Source organism: Trichechus manatus, unplaced genomic scaffold, assembly GCF_000243295.1.
Source record: "Trichechus manatus latirostris isolate Lorelei unplaced genomic scaffold, TriManLat1.0 scaffold00105, whole genome shotgun sequence".
In the NCBI taxonomy this organism is placed as follows: Eukaryota; Metazoa; Chordata; class Mammalia; order Sirenia; family Trichechidae; genus Trichechus; species Trichechus manatus.
In genome coordinates, this window is record NW_004444041.1 from 5,847,501 (window position 1) to 5,873,643 (window position 26,143).

A 26,143-nucleotide genomic window follows, 5' to 3' on the forward strand; every position below is an offset into this window, starting at 1 on the left:
GGAGATGGAACTATCTCTTCCCCACCCATAAGCAACTGGGAGCCACTAAGAGATTTTAAGTAGGTAAATAGCATGAATCAACTTAGAATACAGAACGAATGTGATCAGAATATAGAGTCTATAAGGCTTGAAGAGGTCCCTGGGTGGTGCACACAGTCTGTGCTAGACTACTTACCTAAAGTCTAGGTTGGCAGCTCGAACCCATACAGGCACCATTGAAAGAAAGGCCCAGTGATCTCCTCTGTAAAGATCACAGCCAAGAAAACCCTATGGGGCAGTTCTACTCTAAAACACAGGGTTGCCATGAGTCAGCATTGAATTGGCAGCAACTATTTTGTTGTTGTTGTTGTTTTATAAGGCTTGAGGAGTCCCTGGGTGGTGCAAATGGTTAACTAGTTTGGCTGCTAACCAAAAAGTTGTCAGTTTATGTGTACCCAGAGGCAGCTTGAAGGAAAGGCCTGGCGATCCACATCTGAAAAATCAGCTGTTGCGAACCCTATGGAGAACATTTCTACTCTGGCACAGATGAGGTTGCCCTGAGTTGGAATTACTTTACTGCAACTGGTGGGGGTGATGGATAAGGCTTGAAAGTCCTGTTAAAGAGGCTGGATTTTATTTTATCAAAATTGTAATAGTAGCTAACATTTATGTAGAGAGTTTGACCAATTATGAAACTTCTGCAAAATCCACATGAGAGATGGGGACCTGAACTAAGGCAATGGAAGTAAGGTTGAGAAAAAAATGAACACATACAAGAGTCACTGAGGAAGTGAAAGCAACCAAACTTGACAAATGTAGCTGTGGAGGATGAGCAAGAGGTAAGAATCAAGAAGAATCACCTATTAGATTGGGTGAGTGGTAGAGAAGAAATATCACTGATGGACATAAGAAAGAGGGATGGGCAGTTTGGTGAGAAGGTAAAGAAGAGTTCAGTATTGGACATTTTGAATATAACATGCCTTTGTGACACCTCGAGTAGACAGGGAGAAATAGTAGTATTTTCTGGGGTTCACCCTAGAGAGGTAAGGGCTAAGTTTTTGTGTAGTATCTTACCTCTGCTTTTACCATAATATGACCAATTCAAGAAGATGACACTTTAAATATATGAAAATCTAGGTTTAAAAAATAGAAAACCATCTCTATTTGGGATTTCCTTTATAACTAAGTCTATATCTTAAGAATTTTGAAAGAAAAATATAATAGATACTAAGAATTGGAGGTCCTTGGGTGGTACAAATGGTTTGTACTCAGCTACTAACCTAAAGGTTGGTAGTTTGAACCCACCCAGCAGTGCTGTCAAAGAAAGGCCTTGCAATCTGCTTCCATAAACATTACAGCCAAGAAAACTGTGTAGTTCTGCTCTGTAACACGAGGTCGCCATGAGTTTTGGTTTTATTAAGAATTGGAATCACATTTGAATCTCCATGAATTATTTTGGGATTGATATAATCTGTATTAAATCTTTTACACTATGCTAAATAATTAAGAGTTGGCAGTGTGTTGGATTGAGTCAGATTCTCCCGTAAATGATACCCATGATATGATTCCATTAAAACCATCTCATTAAATTTACTATCAAACCTATGAAGTAGTTAAGGGTACAAGAATCAATCAACTTGTCTAAACTTACATTTTAAAACAGTGGTGAGTCTGTAAGTGGTTGAATTTGGGTCCTTTGTGTACATACTATACAAGCAATTTACATTTGATTCTGTTCCAAGGTCAGTTCTTCACACAAAGCCTAAAGCCCAAATTGAACATTCTAAAGAGGCAAGAGAATATATAGTAGTAGCTGGAGTGACAATGAGGTAGTCTCCACAAATTCTCATCATTGGGATAGATGGATGTAAGTAGATTTGTGGCAACTGGGCTTCTAGTTCCCACCACCTTTTTCACTCTTGAATGGTTCCTGAGGGTAATGTGATTTGATTATTACTAACAGGGAGCTCTGGACACATAGAAAGAGGATTATGTTCATAGGAAGAAGTTAATTAAGAGAGTTATAGCAGGAACGGGTCACAATCAAGCCTACATGGCATTTATCAAGCTGAAATGGGAGACTTACATGTGCTTAAAAATCATTTAAATTAGGATTGTTATGTTTAACACATAATGGAATATTGGGCAGTCTCTAGGAAATTCTGGTGCTTAATTTTGTGGCTTTTAATTAGCAAGATAAAGGTAGAGAATTTCATACATCAAAAGAGTCACAGTTTTTAGAGCTAAGAACTTAAAAATTATCTAGCTTAAAATCAGTGGATGAAAGTATGATGAAAAAGAGGATTTTTTTTTAATTGCAAATGGAAAAAATAGTAACTTTACAGTGGAGAAATCTGGCAGTCACCACTTTAACCAAAGTTAATATTACCAGTATTAAGACACAGTGACATTATGTACATCTGGGTATGATACACTGAGTAAAGACACAATACCACTTCTGTGTGTTCTTGCCAAAAGAGTATAACCTTGATCTAATTATGAGAAATCATCAGGCAAATCCAAGTTGAGGGGATGTTCTACAAATATCTGACCAGTACTCTTCAAAAGCGTCACAGTGATACAAAGACAGAGGAACTGTCACGTATTGGAGAAAACAAAGGATACCTGACAGTTAAATGCAATGTGTGATCTTGGATTGGATCAGAAAAGGTGCATTATTGGGAAAACTGGCAAAATTTAAGTTAGGTCTGTGGATTGATTAACAGTATTACTGTATCAACATTAATTTCCTGGTTTCAATAATTGCTCTATGGTTATGTAAGATGTTAACATCAGGGAAAGTTGGATTAAAGGGTATTTAGGAAACCCTTGTACTGTTTTTGTAATTTTTCAGTACATTCAAAATTAAAAGTTATAAAAATTATCTAGCCTAACCTCTCAAAGAAATCTATGACCCAAGGGGGAACATTTGCCTTACTGAACGTTATTCAGCTTTCATAAATTATACCATACAGCTAGACTGGCTGTTTTATAATAATAATACCAAATTTTCAACTAGATTATACTTTTCAATGTCTTCATGGTTATCAGACATGGAATTATTTTTATATTGTACAAAAGTTATGTTTTCCTCACTACAGAAAATATTTAATTTTAAAAATCTGATAGAGGAAAAAAAAAATTATTATACTTCTGATATTTAACCTGTCAAGTGAATTTTTACTTTTGATGACTATAATCTTCATTTTTAGGTTACCTATTTAGTTCTTTTTAAAAATCTACTTGTTCTTTTACTTTTTATAGCATTTTGTTCTTTCCTATAGTTTCAATTTCTTTTATGTCTTCAATCATTTTAAATATGCTCATTTCAGTTTCTATAAGGTTGTTCCTTTACTTGAAATGCTTGGGGTTTTAATCTTGCTGTTTGTTTGGTTATGGTAATCGTTCTTCATGTGTTCTGTAATTTTAAATTCTGAGCTAATCTTCAGTGAGGCTTTATCTGAGAATCCTGTGTGGGCTGGCTGAGGTCAGACCTTTTAGAGAGGTTTCTATTAGTTTCTGCCAGGAACCCAAGAAGTATCCCTGAGATTAATTTACTTATTAGTGTCTCAGCTTTGGGACTCTCAGATCATTCACATAGTGTAATTTCAACCCTACGTCTGAAAGAGAAACAGACCTGAAGTTCTGAATTCTTAGCAAAGACTTTTTCCTCTGCTCTGAACCCAGGCAAAGATAGGTGGGTTTCCTTATCATCAATCTATTCCAGTCAGCTCTTTCTACTCTACGCTGCCCCTCTAATTGAAAGTATGTCTTCCAGAGTCCTGGCTTTATGCAGAATCTTAGTTCTAACTCCCTATCTCCTCTCTTCATAGGCGTTAAGTCCCACCCCCATAAGACACACACAGCCCCTCTCAGGGAAGCTATGCCATCAGTTCATGCACATACTGGCTTTCAGTCTGTTCCTGCTTTGTTCCAGCACCTGGAGATTTCCTTCTATTCCTGGGAGGTCAGCTATGAACACTTTATAATTTTTAGTATAGTTTCTCCAGTGATTTTAGGTGGTGATGATAAAAAAAAAATTCAGGTTACCTTACTCCATTATCTTGCTGAAAGTGAAAGCAACAATGAAGATCTTGAAAAATGTTTTTATATAACGTTTTAAAACAATAGTCTCATCAAGAAGAAGTCTTGTGTTGTTCTGGGAGGGATATAAGGTAGAGTTTAAAAGCCTGAGCTTCAGAATTAAACTGACATATACTAGCCGGGTGACTTTTAGCAAGCTACCTTCCCTCAATTTTCTTCTCTGTAAACAGTTTTGGAATTTAAATTAAATGGTTTTTTATATGTGTACAATGCAATAGTTATTATGATTATCCTGTTTGTAAGGAAGGCACGTGAGGTATTGGAAAGTTAAGTTCATTGGAAACACCACCCTGCTGTGTGGCATCATACAAAAGCTGTAATAGTCCAAGGCAGCTAAATTGAATGATGAAATCACGCCAAGTGGAAAAAGAGTTACCAAACTGGGGGTGGTCTTGCATAATTTTGTAGATGATTTCTGAGGCACTGACACCTGGAGCTTCGGCCTGTAAGATTCTGTTGGTAATCTGCAGCATCCCCCCTTCTGGAACCCACACCATTGAATTAGCCACAAGTCGAAGACCTCCATCAGTCTAGAATAAGGAAAGAGTGCAGAATTAGGTTCAAGCAAAATGAGAAAATACCAGCCCTTAAAAATTTAAGTTATCAGCTCCAATTGTTGCTAAAAGTCATCTAATAAGTAGGAGAGATTCACAGCTTTAGAATCACACTACATGTGTGTATACGTGTGACTATGTGTGTATCATGTGGAGATATGCATATACCTGTATAGATGTACAAATATGCATGCATATATATATACATAAGTGTGTACATGTAAATATACACCTTGTTATTTCTTTTACTTTATCATAAGCAAATAATTTATTTCATTCAGGAAGACTAAATCTCCCCATTTCTTTCTTTTATTTGTCCATCTACCTGTCCTTCCATCTTCCCTATCCACCCACATTCAAGAAATATTCATTAAGTACCTATTATACGGCACCTCTTTTGCTAAAGGCCTGGGATGCATAAGAATGCTTGAAATAAGACCTCAGCTTCAGAACTTATAGTCTAGTGGTAAAGTCAGCCATATAAATAATTAGGGTGCATAACAAGTAATACCCTATTAGAAGCTTGAGCAAGGTGCTCTGGGAGTGCAGAGGAAAATAGAGGGTTCCTCTTTGGGGGAAGGAAGGCTGAAGAAGGCTTTCATTTAATCCTATTCTTAAATGAAAATAATGGGAGATTTCTAGGTAGACAAGGGGAACAAAAGACTCCAGGCAGAGGGCTTAGCATAAGCAAAGATAAAGACATTAGACAATGCAAGGTGTGTTTAATAAAATGTCCAAGTATATGGGGCAAGTAGAGCCTAGGGAACTTGGAGTGGGTGGTGGTAAAAAGTGACAGTCTCTTAAAAGAGGCTACTAGGAAGTTGAAGCTAGGCTAAAAGTTTCCATTTATCTTATAGGCACTGACTGTAAAGTCAACATGAGTCTTCACGGAAGGGAATGGGATGATGGAGTCTGGGTTTCAGAAAGACAGACTCCACTGAGAGCTGAGATGAATATGGAGCTGTAGAAACCATTTAACAAGTTCTTGTAATGGCTTGGGTGAGAGAAGAAGAGGGCCTATGAGAGGGTAATTGCAGTAGGAATGGAGAGTTAAAGCCAATTCCAGACACTACAGAGGCAGAGTTGACAGGCCTTGGGAGATAATTGAAAGTGAAGCTTTAGAAATAACAGTTGGGAGTAGCTGGCTGGAAGAAATCACCTATTTAGCACTCCTGAGAAGGCAACTATTTTAACTGCTCAAGCTAATGTCATTAAAAAGCACTGCCATTCCTGATTTGTGAGGTGCACACCCTCTTCCAAAGCCTCATAATTAACATTTTCTGCAGAATAAGATTAGTAAGGCTGCCAATATTCAGTTTTCAGTTTGTTTCTATATTTTAAAAATCAATAAATCTGATTTTTAAAAAGAAGACATTTCAGGAGGGACACGTTTCTAAATTACTATTATCAGGGCTTCGAACTGGTTCCTCCCGGTTCGGTCACGGCCAACAAAGTGAAACTGGAACAGACTTGAATTTTTAAAATGTGAGTGAACTGGAACGATAACCAGAATGGCAAAAATTATAGTCGAAGCTCTGCTAGAAACTTAATTTCCCTGTTAGAAAACAAGGGCAGCATTCGCGTTGCATAACAACCAAATCTTTTGACTGGCAGAGCTGGAAACAGCGGTGCCCCTCTCAAAGATGGTGGCTGATTGCACTGCTTTAAATGTGTGTCACTGTCCACAGTCTTGCCAGTAATCCAATCTCCTGCATTAGATTCCTGAAAAGGCTCTTCCAAGTCTCCTATAACATGGCTTCAACCCGTAATTTTTCCCATTCTGGTTCACCCAAATTTTAAAAATTTGGGTCTGTTTTAATTTTGCTACATCAGCCATGATGAACCAGTTTAAATTGGTTCAAAGCCCTGATTGTTATTACTTTCAAATACATCAATAAAAAGAACAGAGCAAGCGGTACTCCCAGGAGGAGAAAATTCAGAACAGAAGACAACGAAGATTCCTCTGCAGTTACTCAGCACTTGGGAATTTGCCCCTCCCAGGAGGCAATCATGGCTATTTTCACCATATACACCAGGAAACAAAATCAAATAGTGCCTGAGATAACAGTGGTAAAGACACTTTCAATACTAATTGGTGCTGAGCAGCAAAATCCCAAAGAATTTTCTCCTATCTCAATTGGTATAGCACATTATTTACAAAAGCATCAAAACTGTGTCAGAAACTTTGCATATTATCTCCCAGAATTCTGGGGGAAAAGAAGGCTCTATTAACCCCTCCAGCAGTTTTATATAACATGATAGACTTGGGTCCAGGTTTCTTAGTTGCTAGAGACCTTTCTAATAGCAGGAGCCTAGTCAACTTCAATTATGGTTATGGAAATCAGTCATATACCAACAACCATGTTACTGAACTGAAGAGGAAAAGTGGGTTTTCCTATTCCAAGCACGTAAGTACTTTAACCTGAATGCAGGGCCCCACATGACTTTCCCACTGCTTCTCCATCTTGACTACACTTTATCAATAAAATTCTCCGCAATTCTTGTTTGAGTGTAACTTTTTAGGAGACAGTACTCCTTGTTACTCAAAATGTTCGAGGACCAGCAGCATCTAGAAATCAGAAGTTCAAAATTTCAGGCCCCACCCCAGAGCTTTTGAATCAGAATCTGCATTTGAACAAAATCCCCAGATGATGTGGAGGCAACTTAAGTGTGAGAAGTTTGGCCCAGGGTAGAAATCATGATGGTTCTTGAGTGGCAACCCTGAAAGCCCACAGGTGAGCCTTTTAGAATATTTACATTTATAACAGAATACTATATACGCCTGTTTCTTCATTTGGAATTCCTGAGTGGTGTAAATGCTTATTAACATGCTTGGCTGCTAAGCAAAAGGTTGGAGGTTCGAGTCCATCCAAAGGCACCTTGAAAGAAAGGCCTGTCACTCTAAATAATTAGCCATTGAAAACCCTACGGAGGACAGCACACACTACAGGGGAAGTCAGCACAACAGGATTAAACCAAAGCTAAGAAGTTTCCTGAATACAATCAAACATGTCAAGGGACAGAATAGAAGGGGTGGGGGTCTGGGGACCATGGTTTCAGGGGACATCTAGGTCAACTGGCATAACAAAGCTTATTAAGAAAATGTTCTGCATCCTACTTTACTGAGTGGCATCTGGGGTCTTAAAAGCTTACAAGCAGCCATCTAAGATGCATCAATTAGTCCCAACCACCTGGAGTAAAAGAGAATGAAGAACACCAAAGACACAAGGAAAGTATTAGCCCAAGAGACAGAAAGGGCCACATAAACCAGAGACTTCATCAGCCTGAGACCAGAAGAACTAGATGGTGCCCGGCTACCACCAATGACCGCCCTGATAGGGAACACAACACAGAGTCTCTGATGGAGCAGGAGAAAGGTGGGGTGCAGAACTCAAATTCTAGTAAAAAGACCAGACTTACTGGTCTGATTGAGACTGGAGGAACCCCAGAAAGCATGGCCCCCACATTTTCTATCAGCCCAGAACTAAAACAATTTCTGAGGCCAACTGTTCAGTTGGACTGGACTATGGGACATAAAATGATACTTGCAAAGAGCGTGCTTCTTAGCTCAAGCAGATACATGAGACTAAATGGGCAGCTTCTGACTCTGGAGGTGAGATGTGAACACAGAGAGGGTTAGGAGCTGGTTGAATGGACATGGGGAATCAGAAGTGGAAAGGAGGAGTGTGCTGTCACAGTATAGGGAGAGCAATTAGGGTCACATAACAATGTATGTACAAATTTTTATATAAAAGACTAACTTGAAAAGTAAACTTTCACTTAAAACACAACAAACAAAAAAACAAACAAAAATGAATGATGTAAATACAAAAAAAAAAAAAAAAGAAAGAAAGAAAACCCTATGGAGCACAGCTCTACTCTGAAAAACATGGTGCTGCCCGAAATCAGAATGGACTCAATGGCAACTGAGGGGGGTGGTATCTTAACTATTTCTTTACAGTATTTAAAAAGAAAGAGACAACACGTACTATTCAAGGAAAATAAGTATATAATTTATCTACTTATTATGATGAAGATGGATGTTCTATTGTTTCCTTAGGGGACTGGGAAGATTCAAGAATAGATTGGTAGAAGGATATCAGCCGTCTTTTCTACAGCTAAGTGGTACAGAAAGCTAAACAAACAAAAAAAAATGTTATGTGATTCGTATTTTTATATATATATATATATATGTATATATATATATATGCTTACAGAGCAAATCAGTTTCTTGTTCAAGAATTTATATGCAAATTGTGAGACACTTGTTGCAATCCCCACGTTGTGTCAGTACTCTCATCCATTGTCTCTCCACCCCCGGTTCCCCAAGTCCATTCGTTCAGTTTTCCTATCTCTTCCTGCCTTGTCTCTCATCTTTGCTTTTGGGCAGGTGTTGTCCATTTGGTCTCATATACTTGCTTGAATTAAGACGCACATTCCTCATATGTGTCACTGTTGTATAGGCCTATCTAATGGTGGAACAGTGGTTAGAGCTTGGCTGCTAACCAAAAGGCTGACAGTCTGAATCCTTGCAGCAGTTCTACTTTGTCCTACGGGGTCGCTATAAGTTGGAATCGACTCAACAGCAATGAGTTTGGTTTTTTGGTTTACTCTTTGGATGAAACATGGACTTTGGGAGTGGCTTCAGTTCTGAGTTAGCAGGGTGTCCTGGGGCCATAGTTTTGGGGGTTCCTCCAGTCTCTGTCAGACCAGTAAGTCTGGTCTTTTGTGTACGTGTGTATATGAATTTGAATTTGGTTTTACATTTTTCTTCTGCTCTGTCCAGGACCCTCTATTGTGATCCCTGTCAGAGTAGTTGGTGATACCAGCCAGGCACCATCTACTTCTTCTGGGCTCAGACTGGCAGAGGCTGTGGTTCATGTGTTCCATTAGTCCTCTGGACTAATATTTTCCTTGTATCTTTGGTTTTCTTCATTCTCCTTTGCTCCAAACGTGACAGGATCAATAAATTATCTTAGAGGGCCACTTGCAAGCTTTTAAGACCCCAGACGCTACTCACCAAAGTAGGATGTAGAACATCTTCTTTATGAACTATGCTATGCCAAGTGGCCTAGATGCTTCCCAAGACCATGTTCCCTAGGCCCTCAGCCCCACAACTCGGTCCCTCAAGGTGTTTAGATGTGTCTAGGAAGCTTCTGTGTCTTTGCCTTGGTCAAACTGTGCTGGCTTCCCCTACATTGTGTGTTATCTTACCCTTCACCAGAGTTAACACTTGTCTACTATCTAGTTAGTGATTTCCCCTTCCCCCCTCCATTCCTGTGTAATCATCAAAGATTGTTTTTTTCTCTCTGTAAACCTTTTCTTGGGTTTTTATAATAGTGTTCTCATGCAATCTTTGTTCTTTTGTGATTGACTTATTTCACTCACCATAATGCCCTCCAGATTCATCCATGTTGTGTGATGTTTCTCGGATTTGGCATTGTTCGTCACTGTTGCATAGTATTCCATTGTGTGTATGTATCATAATTTGCTTATCCATTCATCTGTTGATGGGCACTTAGGGTGTTTCCATCTTTTTGCTATTGTGAATAATGCTGCAGTGAACTTGGTGTGCACATGTCTGTTTGTGTGACAGCTCTTATTTTTCTAGGATATATTCCTAGTAGTAGGATTTCTGGATCTATGGTATTTCTACTTCTAGTTTTTAAGAAGGCACCATATCGTTTTCCATAGTGGTTGTACCATTTTGCAGTCCCACCAGCGATGCTTAAGAGTTCCAATCTCCCTGAAACCTCTCCAACATTTCGTATTTTCTGGTTTTTTTTTAGCACTAGTAATGTCAGAGTGAGATGGTATCTGACTGTAGTTTTGATTTGCATTTCTCTAACAGCAAATGATCACAAGCATTTCCTCATGTGTCTGTTAGCTGCCCAAATGTCTTCTTTGGTGAAGTGTCTGTTCATATCCTTTGCCCATTTTTGATGGGATTATTTGTCTTTTTGTTGTTGAAGTGTTGAAGTAGTCTATAGATTTTAGAGATAAGACCCTTGTTGGATACGTTGTAGCCAAAATTTTTTTCCCAGTCTGTAGGTTGTCTTTTGACTCTTTTGGTGAAGTATTTTGATGAGCATAAGTGTTTAATTTTTAGGAGCTCCCAGTTATCTAGTTTATCTTCTGGTGTTTGCGCATTGTTAGTTATGGTTTGTATTGTATTTATGCCATGTAACAGGGCCCTTAGCATTCTTTATTTTCTCTTCCATGATCTTTATCATTTTAAGTTCTATATTTAGGTCTTTCATCCATTTTGAGTTAGTTTTTGTATATGGTGTGAGGTATGGGTCCTGTTTCATTTGCTTACAGATGGATATACAGTTTTCTCAGCATCATTTGTTAAAAAGACTGTTTCTTCCCCCATGTAATGAAGTTTGGTCCTTTGTCAAATTATCAGCTGACCATATGTGGATAGATTTACGTCTGGGTTCTCGATTCTGTTCCATTGGTCTATGTGTATGTCATTGTACCAGTACTAGGCTGTTTTGAATACTGTGGCTGTATAGTAGGTTCTTAAATCAAGTAGTGTGAGGCCTCCTGCTTTGTTCTTTTTCTTCAATAATTCTTTACTTATCTGGGGCCTCCTCCTTTTCCATATAAAGTTGGTGATCATTTTTCCATCTAGTTAAAGAATGCTGTTGGTATTTGGACCAGGATTGCATTCTGTCTGTAGATTGTTTTGGGTAGAATTGACATTTTCACAATGTTGAGTCTTCTTATTCATGAGCATGGTACGTTTTTCCATTTTTGTAGGTCTCATTTGGTTTCTTGAAATAGTGTTTTGTATTTTTATTTGTATAGGACTTCTATGCCCTTGGTTAGATTTATTCCTAAGTGTTTTATTTTTTTAGGGGCTATTATAAATGATACTGTTTTCCTGATTGCCTTTTTATAGTTCTCTTTGTTGGTGTACAGGAATCCCACTGATTTTTGTATGTTGATCTTGTATCCTGCTACTCTGCTGAATCTTTCCATTAGTTACGGTGGTTTTCTTGTGGAATCTTTGGGGTTCTCTAGGTATATGATTATATAATCTGCGAATAGGGATAGTTTTACTTCTTCCTTTACAAATTGCATGCCCTCTATTTCTTTTTCATGCCTGATTGCACTAGCTAGGACTTCCAGAACAACGTTAAACATTGTTGTTGTAGTTAGGTACCGTCCAGTCGGTTCCGACTCATAGTGACCCTACGCACAACAGAATGAAACACTGCCCGGTCCTGCACCATTCTCACAATTGTTTCTGTGCTTAAGCCCATTGTTGTAGCCACTGTGTCAATCCAGCTTGTTGAGGGGCTTCCTCTTTTTCGCTGACCCTCTACTTTACCAAGCATGATGTCCTTTTCCAGGGATTGATCCCTCCTGATAACATGTCCAAAGTATGTGGGACATAGTCTCTCCAACCTTGCTTCTAAGGAGCATTATGGTTGTACTTCTTCCAAGACAGATTTGTTCATTCTTCTGGCAGTCCATGGTATATTCAATATTCTTTACCAACACCATAATTCGAATAAATCATTTTTTCTTTTGTCTTCCTTATTCATTGTCCAGCTTTTGCATGCACATGAGACGAATGAAAATACCATGGCTTGGGTCAGGTGTACCCTAGTCCTCAAAGTGCCATCTTTGCTTTCTAACACTTTAAAGAGGTCTTTTGCAGCAGATTTGCCCAAAGTAATACACATTTGATTTCTTGACTGCTGCTTCCATGGGTGTTGATTGTGGATTCAAGCAAAATGAAATCCTTGACAACCTCAATCTTTTCTCCGTTTATCATGATGTTGTTTACGGGTCCAGTTGTGAGGATTTTTGTTTTCTTTATGTTGAGGTGTAATCTATACTGAAGGTTGTGGTCTTTGATCTTCATCAGTAAGTGCTTCAAGTCCTCTTCACTTTCAGGAAGCAAGGTTGTGTCATCCGCATAACACAGGTTGTTAATGAGTCTTCCTCCAATCCTGATGCCAGGTTCCTCTTCATATAGTCCAGCTTCTTGGATTATTTGCTCAGCATACAGACTGAATTAGGTATGGTAAAATAATAGTATTATGATGACATGTGCAAAGACCTGGAGATAGAAAACCAAAAGGCAAGAACACGCTCAGCGTTTCTCAAGCTGAAAGAACTGAAGAAAAATTCAAGCCTCGAGTTGCAATACTGAAGGATTCTACAGGGAAAATATTAAATGACACAGGAAGCATCAAAAGAAGATGGAAGGAATACACAAAGTCACTATACCAAAGAGAATTGGTCAACGTTCAACCACTTCAGGAGGTAACATATGATCAGGAACCGATGTTACTCAAGGAAGAAGTCCAAGCTGCACTGAAGGCATTAGCAAAAAACAAGACTCTGGGAATTGACGGAATACCAATTAAGATGTTTCAACAAATGGATGCAGCGCTGGTAGCGCTCACTCCTCTGTGCCAAGAGGTTTGGAAGACAGTTACCTGGTCAACTGACTGGAGGAGATCCATATTTATGCCTATTCCCAAGAAAGGTGATCCAACCAAATGCAGAAATTATTGAACAATATCATTAATACCACACTCAAGTAAAATTTTGCTGACGATCATTCAAAAGCGGCTGCAGCAGTACATCAACAGGCAACTGCCAGAAATTCAAGCCAGCTTCAGAAGAGGACATGCAACCAGAGATATCATTGCTGATGTCAGACGGATCCTGGCTGAATGCAGAGAATACCAGAAAGATGATTACCTGTGCTTTATTGACTATGCTAAGGCATTCGACTGTGTGGATCATAACAAATTATGGATAACATTGTGGAGAAAAGGAATTCCAGAACACTTAATCGTGCTCTTGAGGAATCTGTACACAGATCAAGAGCCAGTTGTTCGAACAGAATAAGGGGATACTGCCTGGTTTAAAGTCAGGAAAGCTGTGCGTCAGGGTTGTATCCTTTCACCATACAACGTTAAATAGGAGTGATGATAAAGGGCATCCTTGTCTTGTTCCCATTCTCAGGGGGAATGCTTTCACCCTCTGTCTGTTAAGAATGATGTTGGCTGTTGGTTTTGTATAGATGCCTTTTATTATGTTGATGAATTTCCCTTCTATTCCTATTTTATTGAGAGTTTTTATCAGGAATGGGTGTTGGACTTTATCAAATGCCTTTTCTACATCAATTGAGACGATCATGTGATTCTTTCTTGAGTTCTATTTATGTGGTGGATTACATTGATTGATTTTCTAATGCTGAACCATCCTTGTATACCTGGTATGAATCCCACTTGGTTGTGGTATATTATTTCTCTGATATGATGCTGAATTCTATTGTCTAGAAATTTGTTGAGAATTTTTGCATCTATATTCATGAAAGATATTGGTCTATAATGTTCTTTTTTTGTGTTTTCTTTACCTGGCTTTGGTATCAGGGTTATGTGGATTCATAGAATGATTCAGGGAGTATTCTTTTCTTTCTGTGTTCTGAAATAGTTGCCAAACAAATTTTAACCTATTTTTCCCAAGGTTCTAACATTTTGGAATTTCTTTATCTTCTTGTAATTTGTTTCTGGAGGTAGATGAGGCTGCACTATAGTGCTTATACTCCTAATAAGCTCAGGAATTTAACCATAATAACTGCTGAATAATGTCCAGCCCAGAGATGTTCTATGTATTTCGCTAGAGTACCACCCACATTAGCAGTCAATGAAATCGCAACAAGTGAAACTGGAGGCATGATTAAAACAGTGTTTTAAATTAAATAGTTCTTCTAATTCACTTCACAGGAGATGTTGTTAGTTGCTGTTGAACTGACTCATGGAAACCTTACCTATAACAGAACAAAATATTGCCTGGTCTTGTACCTCACAATCCTGGTATGTTTGAGCCCATTGTTGTAGCTACCACTTCAATCCATCTCATGGAAGGTTTCCCTCCTTTTCCCTAACTCTCTACTTTACCAAACACCCTTTTAAAGCAATTTGTAGGTACATAAAAATACTGGTAATAAAGTTTGTTAAAGTAAAAGTATTTATTTTGTAAGTCAGAATAAAGGGCCCAACGTCACATTCATTGGAGGGAAAATCTAACAAACAAAATGGAAACTTCCCCCCAAATTAAAGGTTTGGCCATAAGTGATAAAATTTTAGCTGAAATGATGGTGACTCCCCACTCCATGCCAAAATACCCATGATAAAATATTTTTAAAAACTTCATTAAATAGAAAAAGACGATAGTTGGATAGAACAGTAACCCTAACATTTTTACTTATTTTACAAAAATATACCTTACTTTTCAAGGGCTCATTCATGTCATAGCTTTTTAAATTTAATTGTGTAGGACATTCTGGAATTTAAGGAAGAATCATGGTGTGTGTGTGTGTGTGGCAGATATAAAGTGGAATTCAGATGCTATTTACCAAGACGAAGAAAGTGGGAAAGATAATTGGACTGTTCTTGTGTTTATCAGCTATGGTGGTAATATGAGCCTCAGAAGCTTGCCCCTGTGGGTCAGTAACATAGAAGCTTCTCTCCATATAGATTTCCACTGTTTTTCATATATATATAGTTATTTATTAAATATATACATATATATTTAATCAACAAACATTTTCTGAGTGTATACTCTAAGCAGTGCACCTTACAAGGTGCAAAATTGAACCAGCTAACCCAACCAAGGAAACCCTGGTGGCACAGTGGTTAAAAATTCTGCGGCTAACCAAAAGGTTGGCAGTTTGATTCTACCAGGTGCTCCCTGGAAACTCTATGGGGAAGTTCTACTCTGTCCTATAGGGTCGCTGAGTCGGAATCAACTTGACAGTGATGGGTTTGGTTTTTTTGGTTTTTAAGCCAGCCAAAGAAGGTGAATTCATGATATGTGGGGGAAAAAAAAAAAAAAATAAGGCAGACAGACTCTTATTCAGAAAAATAAATAGTTTTTATGCTGTTGATACCTAGGAGCCCTGATGGTGCAATGGTTAAGAGCTTGGCTGCTAACTGCTCCTTGGAAACCCTATGGGGCAGTTCTACTCTGTCCTAGAGAGTCACTGTGAGTTGGGATCGACTTGACAGCAAAGAGTTTTTGTTTGTTTATTTGGTTGATGCCTGTAATTCTCTTAACATCATTATTATCAAACTAACTGTGTCCCTATAAGACAACTAATGAGAGTAGACTTTTATGAAATTGAGAAAAATACAACAGGGCTTTTAGCTGCCTTACCGAGGTCAAACAGCTAGAGAGGACTCTCAGCAATGGAATTTCCCATCCAGTTCATAGCAGGGCATTTGGGAGCTTTTAACATTAAAGCATGACTCGGTTGCAGAAAGCAACTTCTCAAACAAGAACAAACGAGGTCAAAAAGATCATCAGATTTATTGCCAAAGTGGCAAAAAAGGCATGCTTTCCAGCGGCACCTTAATTAATGAAAAAGAAAGTAATTCCTCAAAAGCTCAACAATAGAGAGAAGCCCACCAAAAAATAAATAAATAAATAAAAATGACTTTTCCCTGCCCACATCTCAGCCCTTATTAAATGCTGAATTGCTTTAGAATCATATCTCTAGCAGGCTTGCATTTAGTAATCCACCCAATTAATGAAAGCTTGTTTAGCAAAGCATTCTTTATTACTTTTTAATCTTTTTGATTTCTTTTTCCTCCTCCCCGCAGTATAACATGTTTCAACAACAGTCCTGGTTCTATTTTCTCCTGAGTGGCTCAATATAAGCCTGGAGGGCGGCAGTCAAGTTTTTCACTGCCAGACTAAGGATAAAAACACAGATTTGGTGGAAATGGATGCAGAACAACTTGAAAAGCAAGGGTAGAATTGACAGCTCCTTCACGTAGTCCTGAAGAGGCACCCTGAGGTGATGCAAGAGGTCTATCTGAAGACAGAAATAGGAGCACCAGCCTCACTCAGCCTACTGCATGCATGCATGCATCCATCCAAAAAAATCTACTGAACTCCTATATGTACCCAGCTCAGAAGAACAGGACTGACATAGTCCCTGCTCTCACAAAGCTTCCTTTTTCTATCCCTTCCTCCCTTCATCGCTCCCTCCCTCTCTTCCTATCTTGCCAGGTTGAGTTTTCCACTGAACGATATCAGGATTAATTTGTATATTCATTCACTAGGAATTAGATTGAAACCCGTTGGCCATTCCATTTAAGCCACCAGCTATACATTAGCCAGTAATCAACTTCACTCTAAATTTAATCCACAGATAATCTCAGGGTACGGACTTGTATGCCCCATCTTAAAAAACGGTTATTAGAATAAAATTAATCATGTCTGACCACACATCCACTGGAAGCCATAACAACTGAGGCAATTTTGTCTTCTTGGACCCCAGTAAACTTACGATTGTTAACAAGCTGTGATGAGTCCAAAGGGAAGCTTCCAGGAGGCTTGGGGCCCAGTATGCTTGGACAGGACATTGAGCAAATCACTAAATTACTCTATCTCCATTCTGTCCATTGCAAGTGTAAAAATACATATGACCAAAACATTGAAAAATATGAGCTAGAGTGAAAAGAGTCTCATGATTAAGTGTGGGGAGCTAGATACACTTTAGTTCAAATTACAACCCCAGCCCTAAATACTTTTATGAAAATGAACATTTTTAAATCTCTCTGTGCTTCAGTTTCCTCTTTTGGTAAATTGGAGATAATAGCAGCACAAATATCATAGAATGATTGTGAAGATCAAGTGGGATAATTCACATCAAGCATTAGTGCTCAAATGTTAAAAACAAAACAAACAAAAAACTTCCACTCATACAATTTCCTTTAGAAGAAATAAGATCACATAGCCTCTATTCTAACCCTGTTCTTCAAAATACTGTGAAGATCAGTAGAATAGCTATAAGGAAAAGTACTTTAAATTCCTAAAAGGAAAAATAGTATATATTTATAAAATATTATTATTATTACAACATCAAATTTATTATTAGCCCATCCTGATGGGTGCTGAGGCTCTGGTCACTGGTTTCATACTTCTAATTCATGGGTTTAGAAGCCAGTTACAGTCACCTAATAGACAGGCAAGCACAGCACTGTAGGGGATAGAAGGATGGGACGGGGAGGGGGAGGAACAACATAAACTTACTATTTGGGAATCATAGTAAATACCTACATGATACAGTAAATACCTACATGAAACAACAACAGCAAAAAAGAGTTGCCATTGAGGAATACTATGCAACGATACAGACAATGATGAATCCATGAAATATAACATGGAGGAATCTGGAAGGCATTATGCTGAGTGAATTTAGTCAGCTGCAAAAGGACAAATATTGTATAAGACCACTATTATAAAAACTCAAGGAAAGGTTTAAACACAGAAGAAAACATTCTTTGATGGTTACAAGGGGGGTTGGGAGGGAGAGGGGTATTAACTAACTAGATAGTAGACAAGAATTATCTTAGGGGAAGGGAAGGACAACATACACTACAGAGGAAGTCAGCACAACTGGACTAAATCAAAAGCTAAGAAGTTTCCTGAATACAGCCAAACACTTCGAGGGACACAGTAGCAAGGGTGGGGATTTGGGGTCCATGGTTTTAGGGGACATCTAGGTCGAATGGCATAACAAAGTTTATTAAGAAAATGTTCTGCATCCTACTTCGGTGAATGTCATCTGGGGTCTTAAAAGCTAGTGAGTGGCCATCTAAGATGCATCAATTTGTCCCAACCCACCTGGAGCAAAGGAGAATGACGAACACCAAAGACACAAAAGAATTATTAGCCCAAGAGACAGAAAGGTCCACATAAACCAGAGACTTCATCAGCCTGAGACCAGAAGAACTAGCGGGTGCCTGGCTACCACCAATGACCTTCCTGACAGGGAACACAACAGAGAGTCCCTGATGGAACGGAGAAAAGTGAGGTGCAGAGCTCAAACTGTGGTAAAAAGACCAGACTTAATGGTTTGACTGAGACTGGAGGGACCCTGGAAGACATGGGTCCCGGACTTTCTGTTAGCACTAAACTAAAACCATTCCTGAGGCCAACTCTTCAGACAAAGATTAGACTGGACTATGGGACATAAAATGATACTCGTGAAGAGTGTGCTTCTTAGCTCAAGTAGATACACGAGACTAAATGGGCAGCTCCTGTCCAGAGGTGAGATGAGAAGGCAGAGAGGGTCAGGAGCTGGTTGAATGGACATGAGAAATCTGGGGTGGAAAGGAGTATGCTGTCACATTGTAGGGAGAGCAACTAGGATCACATAACAATGTGTGCATAAATTTTTGTATGAGAAACTAATTTGAATTGAAAACTTTCACTTAAAGCAAAATAAAAAAAAAAGAACTGGGAGAAAAAAAAAAAGAGTTGCCATTGAGTCGATTCCGACTCATGTTGACCCCATGTGTTGCCGTGTAGAACCGTGTTCCAAAGGGTTCTCATGGCTGTGATCCTTCAGAAGCAGATCACACATGACTCATAAGTTATAAGGACCATAAGGATTCCCAAGTTCTGTACCTTATTTATGAATTAAAATTCTATTTTTCTGTTTTTTTTTTTTTAGTAGTCAAAACAGCTAAAATCCTAGAAATGCCCTTCAACCTTGGGCCATCCCACACAAAATGACTGTGCTACACACAGAATTGAGCTCCAAACATGGAAATTAAAACCATGAAAGGAAAGGCTGCTGCTAGTGTACTGCTCGTGTACTGAAATCCTGTAACAACTTTGGAAAGAAACCAAGAAGGAAGAAAACTTTCTGAGTCTGTCTAGACTTCATCTCTTCAGAACTAAACCTCATTTCCCAGCACGATTGCAAGAGGATGATAATTAGGATTAGCTAGAAGGTGGCTATCTGCCAACTTTATCTCATAATCAGCCTTCGCTTACTCCCATCTATCTCATGCCACCATCACTGTTTTCTAGCAGTAGAAAATAATGAGACGAAAAGACTGAGAAACTAGTGAGCAGACCATATTAGATTCAGCTGTTGACCTTCACAAAGATCAGTCGAAAACTTTGAGTGATAATTGGTGTGAAAGTGACAAGTGATTTCTAAACTGTCTTCAGCAAATCAATCTCTCCCGCTAATCATTAGTGACACCTCAGTAGGTACTGGTATGTGGAATGAAAAGTTCAAAAACATTGTAAGTTTTCCAATCTACCACCATGGAAAAGAGTCATTCTTCCTACAACTAAGAAAAGGGCTTCGAGTGAAATATTATCAAGTAATAAATGGTTTTGAAATTATTTTTCAATAAGTCTCTTTGGTCTAGTATGGGTTAGTCCAGTATTTCCCAAAGTGTGATGACCATCCCACTGGTAGTATCCAAGACCATTTTATGTAGTGCAAGGATAAACTTTTAAAAAATCCTTACATGTTGATTTTAATATTTTAGAAAAAAGTATAATTCTACATTAAATTCATGATTTCACAGGTAGTATTTATTATGATAAGGCCACAATAAAAGAGTAAGCTGATTTAAAGAAAAATATCAAGTAAATAATAGTAAAGGTTCACATGGATATGGCAAAAACATATGAAGGTTGCCATGTAAATGACTCAGACTGGGTAACACTGCTCTTTACTAGGTTCCTATCCCCTAGGCCAAGGACTCCTTACAATTACTAAAACAGGGAGTTCTCTTACCCTACTTCAGTTTGGCCAACAGAATGGCTGAACTCATCCTTTTAGATTGTTTAAGATTACCTGACTCTGAGCTTCATACTTCATGAGCTGTTTCAGAGGGCAGAAATGCACAGGGATGTCCTTGATTCTTATGGTCATGCTTAAGCAGGAGATAAGGATCAGTAGATAATGATGCCGTAACTCCACAAAAAAACTAAAGTTTCCCATTTTGTAGAGAACTTGGGGAGGGGTCTTTCAAATCAAGGATGAACAAAATAGATAATGCCCTCTGAGATTGAGAAATGTGTTCCATAAATCTTTGAATTTCCTAAGTACCTACATAATAGATATTTAATAAATGTTTGAATAAATGAATTGTTGTTGTTAGCTGCCATTGAGTCAGCCTCCGACTTACAGCGACCCCATGTGTCACAGAGTAGAACCGTTCCATAGGGTTTTCTTGGCTGTAATCTTTACAGAAGCAGATTGCCAGACCTTTCTTTTGCAGAGCCACGGGGTGGGTTTGAATTGCCAACCTTTCGGTGAGTAGCTGATCACAAATTGCTTGCACCACCCGGGCTCCTGAATAAATGAATAACTACTCATATATTAACTTTATGAGTACAGCAAAAATAATATCAGCATGAAACTTCACATTTAGGTGTAAGAAAACTGTAGCTCTAGGAATGACACCTACCTTGGGTGCAGTCTTAACGTGGAACAGTATATTTTGGAAGGAGTGCCCGTCATTGGCTTGCAAGACTGCAACATCAGATACGCTATCTGAGCCGTCATGAGCGTAGTGGAGAAGGCCCCTGGAGAGCTCATCCAGACGGAACTGATAGATAGGGGCTGCAGGAGCCCGAAGCATTTGGAGCAATTGGCCATGAAGTGGAGGATCAAGCACTTCAACTACCACATCCTGTGGGTTGTCATCATCTCGGATGTCAAGCAGCTGGGTAGTGATGCTTCTACTCTCTCCTCTGCTAATGTGGAGGACTTCATTTCTCAGCACATAGGGAGCCTGTGGAGTTGAAGGGAAGGAGGGGAAGAGGAGTCATTCAGCAGGGAAAGGAGGACAATTCAATGGACTAGATCTCAGTTGTGTGTAACATGGCTGATATTTCTATGCTTTCTGAGGAAATCTAGATGGTCCTGCAAAGTGTCAAACTGTTTCATACAGAAAGTATTTGTCAGAGGCATGGTCAGTTGTGGTAATCACAGCAATTGTGGTTACTTCACACTTCTAGGTTCTAGAGGTTTCTCAAGCCATCCCAAGGCCATAGTCTGGATGAGAGGCCACAGACCAGAGCTGCTTGCTTCTATATCTCTAATTTCTTTGCTTTCTTGATTTACACTATATCCTCTGCAAAAAAAAAAAAAAAAAAAGTCTAAGGTCTGTTGTAACTGAGGTAAGCCTATTGTCATGGAACCCAGTCAGTTGTCTACATCCAAGAAAGACTCATAAGAGGTATGGAATTGTTAGACTCATGCTTGGGAATTGAACGTTTCACTACAGGCCATGTTGCAGCATGCTGACTCAGGGTAAGATATTTCTGCATTCTGAATCCATGCTATTTCTGGTTCCTTCCAGTAATTTTCCTCAAGCTCTCTCATCCAAATCTCAATAGGGCCCAACCCCAACTTAGGCTGTAAAGCCTGACAAGTTTATGGTCTGAGTGAGTAAGGCAACCACCTGGTTAATTCATGTTGCACTCCTAATATAGCAAAATTTAATATGGTTTCCTAAGGATTGTCAGGTTTCCCCCCACCAACTTAAATAAGCAGATAAAATGTTCTTTCACAAAGATAAGTTAGTGAACCACAAGAGAAAAAAACTCACCAAAAAAAAAAAAAAAAAAAAAAATCAAGACCAGAAGCCAAAGAAAACATTCTTAGGTATTTTATATCGTTTGAAGTTGAACCATCTAGTGCTTTTCTCAGCACTGCCTTCTTTAGTCCAAATGACTTTCTTTTAAAATGATCCAAATACCTTCCCAGCCTCCTGGAAATTATAATATCCATCCAAGTAATGTCTAACTAATGCATCATTATAATAATCACATAGTGGGAAACTAGGTGATAGCTACTCCTTAGAATTCCTAAGTGAGAATTCTAAAGCTGTGATTCTATACGAGAATGAATGGCCCCTCAGATTCTGAAAGAGAAAGGTCAAAGGTGATATCAAAATCTATACACGGAAAAGACTAAATTAACTTACATGAGAAAATCCCAGGGAAGCTCAAGACTACATTGAAATGTTGCAGAAATTTGAAGGAACAAAACTAAGTTAAAATTCCATCTTTAAAAAGTTAAAATGATTTTAAAAATTTTCATATGATAAAATAAAAATGTTCTGTTACTATGTATTTGCTTGATTTTGGGACAACAAAGAATCAAAATTCAGGGAAACATGGGAACTCAGCTTCTCAGATTAGGAAATTACTTGCCAATATCTATCCTAGGGCTTGTCCTCACCTAATGGAAGTAACTGAATTAGCCCAAATGAAAACGATAAAACTTTTGAGTATTGAGAAACATCTAAAACAGTAAATCCTGAGACCTGATGTGGGCCTCTGGCCTATATTTATAGTGGTCACATGTTTTAGCTTTGAATTAAGACAAAATTCATACTCTTAGCCAAACTCTGAAGTCACATTAACTTAGAATCAATTTCTAATTAATTCTTCAACTCTCAATCATCCCTTATGTGAGCAATGCCATTAAGAAGAGTTAAGCTGCACTGTTAATACCATTTGGTAGCCATTTCTAGTTCAAGTCTAAACCACCCATGGTCCGTGGACTTTTCATTTTTGCACCAAAGATATATATATATTGATTTAATAACAATGATCTAGTGTCCTTCCTTGAATCATGACTAAGAACACTTCTGAGAGCTGGATATTTAGGTAGTAGTCTTGGTTTCCCCCATGATGATGTCTCGCTCTACTGGCCGTTCACAACTTACGGACATATCTATTTTCTTATTCTCTTTGCACATTTCAGCTGTTCAATCTCGCAAACCTAGTTACTTGAGCGTCTACCACTGTATGTGTTCTGGACACATAAATACAACTTGACAGAGATGAATGATGAGAATACAAGGGCCATCACACTAAGTTTTATAACATCTACCATGGTTTCCTCAGCTGATGACCTCAGCTGTTTGGCTGATAACCACAATGGTGCCTCATTCAAGCAGCTCCTTAACAAGATCCTCTAAATACTGCAAACTGAGTTAAATGGAATCCAGCTATATGGTGGATCATCAAAAGCTAGACATAATTCTGTACCCTGAAAAGAGAAAATATTTAGATAAAACAAATTCATTTATCAAAGAATAAGGAAAGTCCTAACAACTTGAAAAGCTTCAAATTATTTTAAAAGGCTAGTATCAGACTCAGTACAGTGAAGTAAGAAGCATAACATAATGGTTAAGAACAGAGACTCTGTAACCAGATCTCCCAGGCTCAAATCTCGGCTCTCTATTTATTAGCTATATCACCACAGACAGTTTATTTAACCTCTCTGTTATTTAGTTTGTCTCATCTGTACGTTGGGGATAATAATAATACCTACCTCATAGGGTTGGCATGAGGGTTAAATGAGTTACTCACATGAAACACTTAGGAGAATATAGAAGTGTTAGTAATTACTGTTGTTATTAGTATTACCCAAAAGTACTAAAAATTACTCCAGTGGCTTTTCTTGAGGAAAATAAACCAAGATTAATTTAGCTCAATCATTTTTGGTATAACTGCAAGAAACTTTGAGTAGGCATTGAGAATTAGCAGGCATGTGAAATTATTAATTGCTTGGCATTTTTATTACCTGTGTTGAAAATGCTTGTATGTTGATCAGCTGTGGCTCAGAGAAGAACTGCTGGTCACTAATTTTCAGGGAAAAGTAACCTTTCCTAAAAGAAGTCCCCAAGAAAGGAATGAGAAAATATAATCATTAACTCATTCTTTAGAAAGAACAAGAAGAAAATGTTTTCAGGCTATGCGCATGTAAGAATTTGGATCAAAACACTACAGTAATATTCATACTATAAATAAAACTACCAGATAAAGAGAAGCATAGTGAGATGGAGGTAAAAATACTGCACATTCTTAGACTCCTTTATAACATAATAATTACATAAAATTTTGGTTTCCTAATTTTCTAAAATTGATTACATAAAAGATTGAAAAATCAGTTGTTGGGCCAAGACAGGTTAGTAATATATTCTAGGCTAATGGCTAAACTGGAGAATAGAAACGAACTTTTCAGAATCTGACCAATTCATAATGATTCCTTCTTTCCTGCAAACCCTCTCCCCAATCCCTGCCCAATTCATGTGAGTGGGCTCCCATTAACAATGTTTACAATGTCTGTATTAAATGAATCCATCTGTGCCACACACACCCCCATTGTGAACAGGATTAGGGAAGCACAGTTGATTATCTTTCCTGGTAAGCTGGAACTGGCCTAAGAGCCAACAGTCAATCTCTCCATTTGACTGTAGGGAAATTTAGTTTACCACATGGATGAGAATGTGAGCAAGCCAGTCTGCAAGAGAAAGATGAATGAAGCCGAAAAGCAAAGAGAGAGACGAACAGAAGAACTGACTCTTGACTACTTCCCATTCCCAGTTCTAGCTTCCAAGGCTTGCCCTGGAGCCAATTGGCCTTGATGTCTTTGAGATCTGAGCCACCCTTTTCAATGTTACAACAAGCCTTACTATTTTGCCTAATCTAGTTTAAACTGGCTTCCTTTACTTGCAACCAAAGAGTCTTAATTAATAGAGAACCAAAGGAGGCTTACACTTTATTATGATTCTTACTTCCTTTGAACGTATGTTATTGCAGCAGCTTCAGAGACAGAAGGGAAGGTAAGAATTGCCCACCTTTAAAGTTGAACTAAGTATAGAACTCACTGCTGGCTGGTAAGACATGATTAAAGCATTACGGGAGTTTTATGAATTCTGGTCTACCTTAAGGGGAACTACTTTAAAGGTTCTTTAAGAGATATTCTTGGAAGTAACTATATGAAAGAATGCAGATGAATCTCAAAAGCATTATGGTAAAAGCAAGAGACAAAAGACTACATTCTGTATAATTCCATTTCTATGACATTCTAGAAAAGGCAAAATTATAGGGGCAAAAAACAGATCAGTTGTTGCCAGGGCCTTGGGGGAGATGAGTGACTTTAAAAAGGCACAAGGGGATTTCTCAGGGTGATGGGACTGTTCTAGATCTGAATTGTGGTTATGGTCACAAAACTGTATACATTTGTCAAAACTCATCGAACTGTGCACTTTAGAATGGTGAATTTTATTGAATGTAAATTATACATCAATAAATCTGATTTCTTTTTAAAAAGTGTTCTGTCTTTCCCTCATATTCTCTTCGCCCTCTCATTGTCTGGCCCATTTAAATTCTGTCCTTCCCCACCTCCACCTCCAGGCTTCAAGAGAAAGTACTGGTGGAAGCAACAGAGTGAGGAAAGAAGGGGTGATTATTCCCAGCCTACTGAGGAAAAATTATTTTTTTATTGGCACTGAGGATCCAATAACAGTTTCAACATCTCAGCAATGCCAGAGAAGCATGGTCACTACAACTACATTTAAGTCTGTCTTTTACTCCACATGAGCATTTCAATCCTAAAGGAATCAGTCCTAAAATATTCCAGTCCTAAAAAATAATGGTCAGTGGTCAGTGTTTTCATGAAGAAAACAAAACAAAACAAACAACGCAAACCTATGTGGCAGGTTGCTCCTTTTGTTTTTGTATCTTTCAGGAACTTATAAGACTTCCTTTTTTTCATGATTTTCTACCAACCTTATTTTACTATTCCTGTCAATCTTTGTTGTGTTTGATTTTTAGAACCTCAATAACCAGAAGTAAAGAAAATTCAGGTGTGTGTGTGTGTGTGTGTGTGTGTGTGTGTGTGTGTGTGT

At 38.4% G+C, this 26,143-nt stretch overlaps 1 protein-coding gene across 1 annotated transcript in view; it reads right to left on the reverse strand.

The window, feature by feature from the left end:
• The window catches only part of FRAS1 (Fraser extracellular matrix complex subunit 1), a 516,919-nt gene that overhangs the window by 159,952 nt on the left and 330,824 nt on the right, over nucleotides 1-26,143 (reverse strand). The window contains exons 28-30 of the mRNA XM_012557480.1: nucleotides 24,034-24,118; nucleotides 20,900-21,226; nucleotides 4,460-4,613 (exon numbers count right to left, since the gene is read on the reverse strand). Of these exons, the coding sequence (XP_012412934.1) occupies nucleotides 4,460-4,613; nucleotides 20,900-21,226; nucleotides 24,034-24,118 (566 nt within the window). The remainder of the gene's footprint in view (nucleotides 1-4,459; nucleotides 4,614-20,899; nucleotides 21,227-24,033; nucleotides 24,119-26,143) is intronic.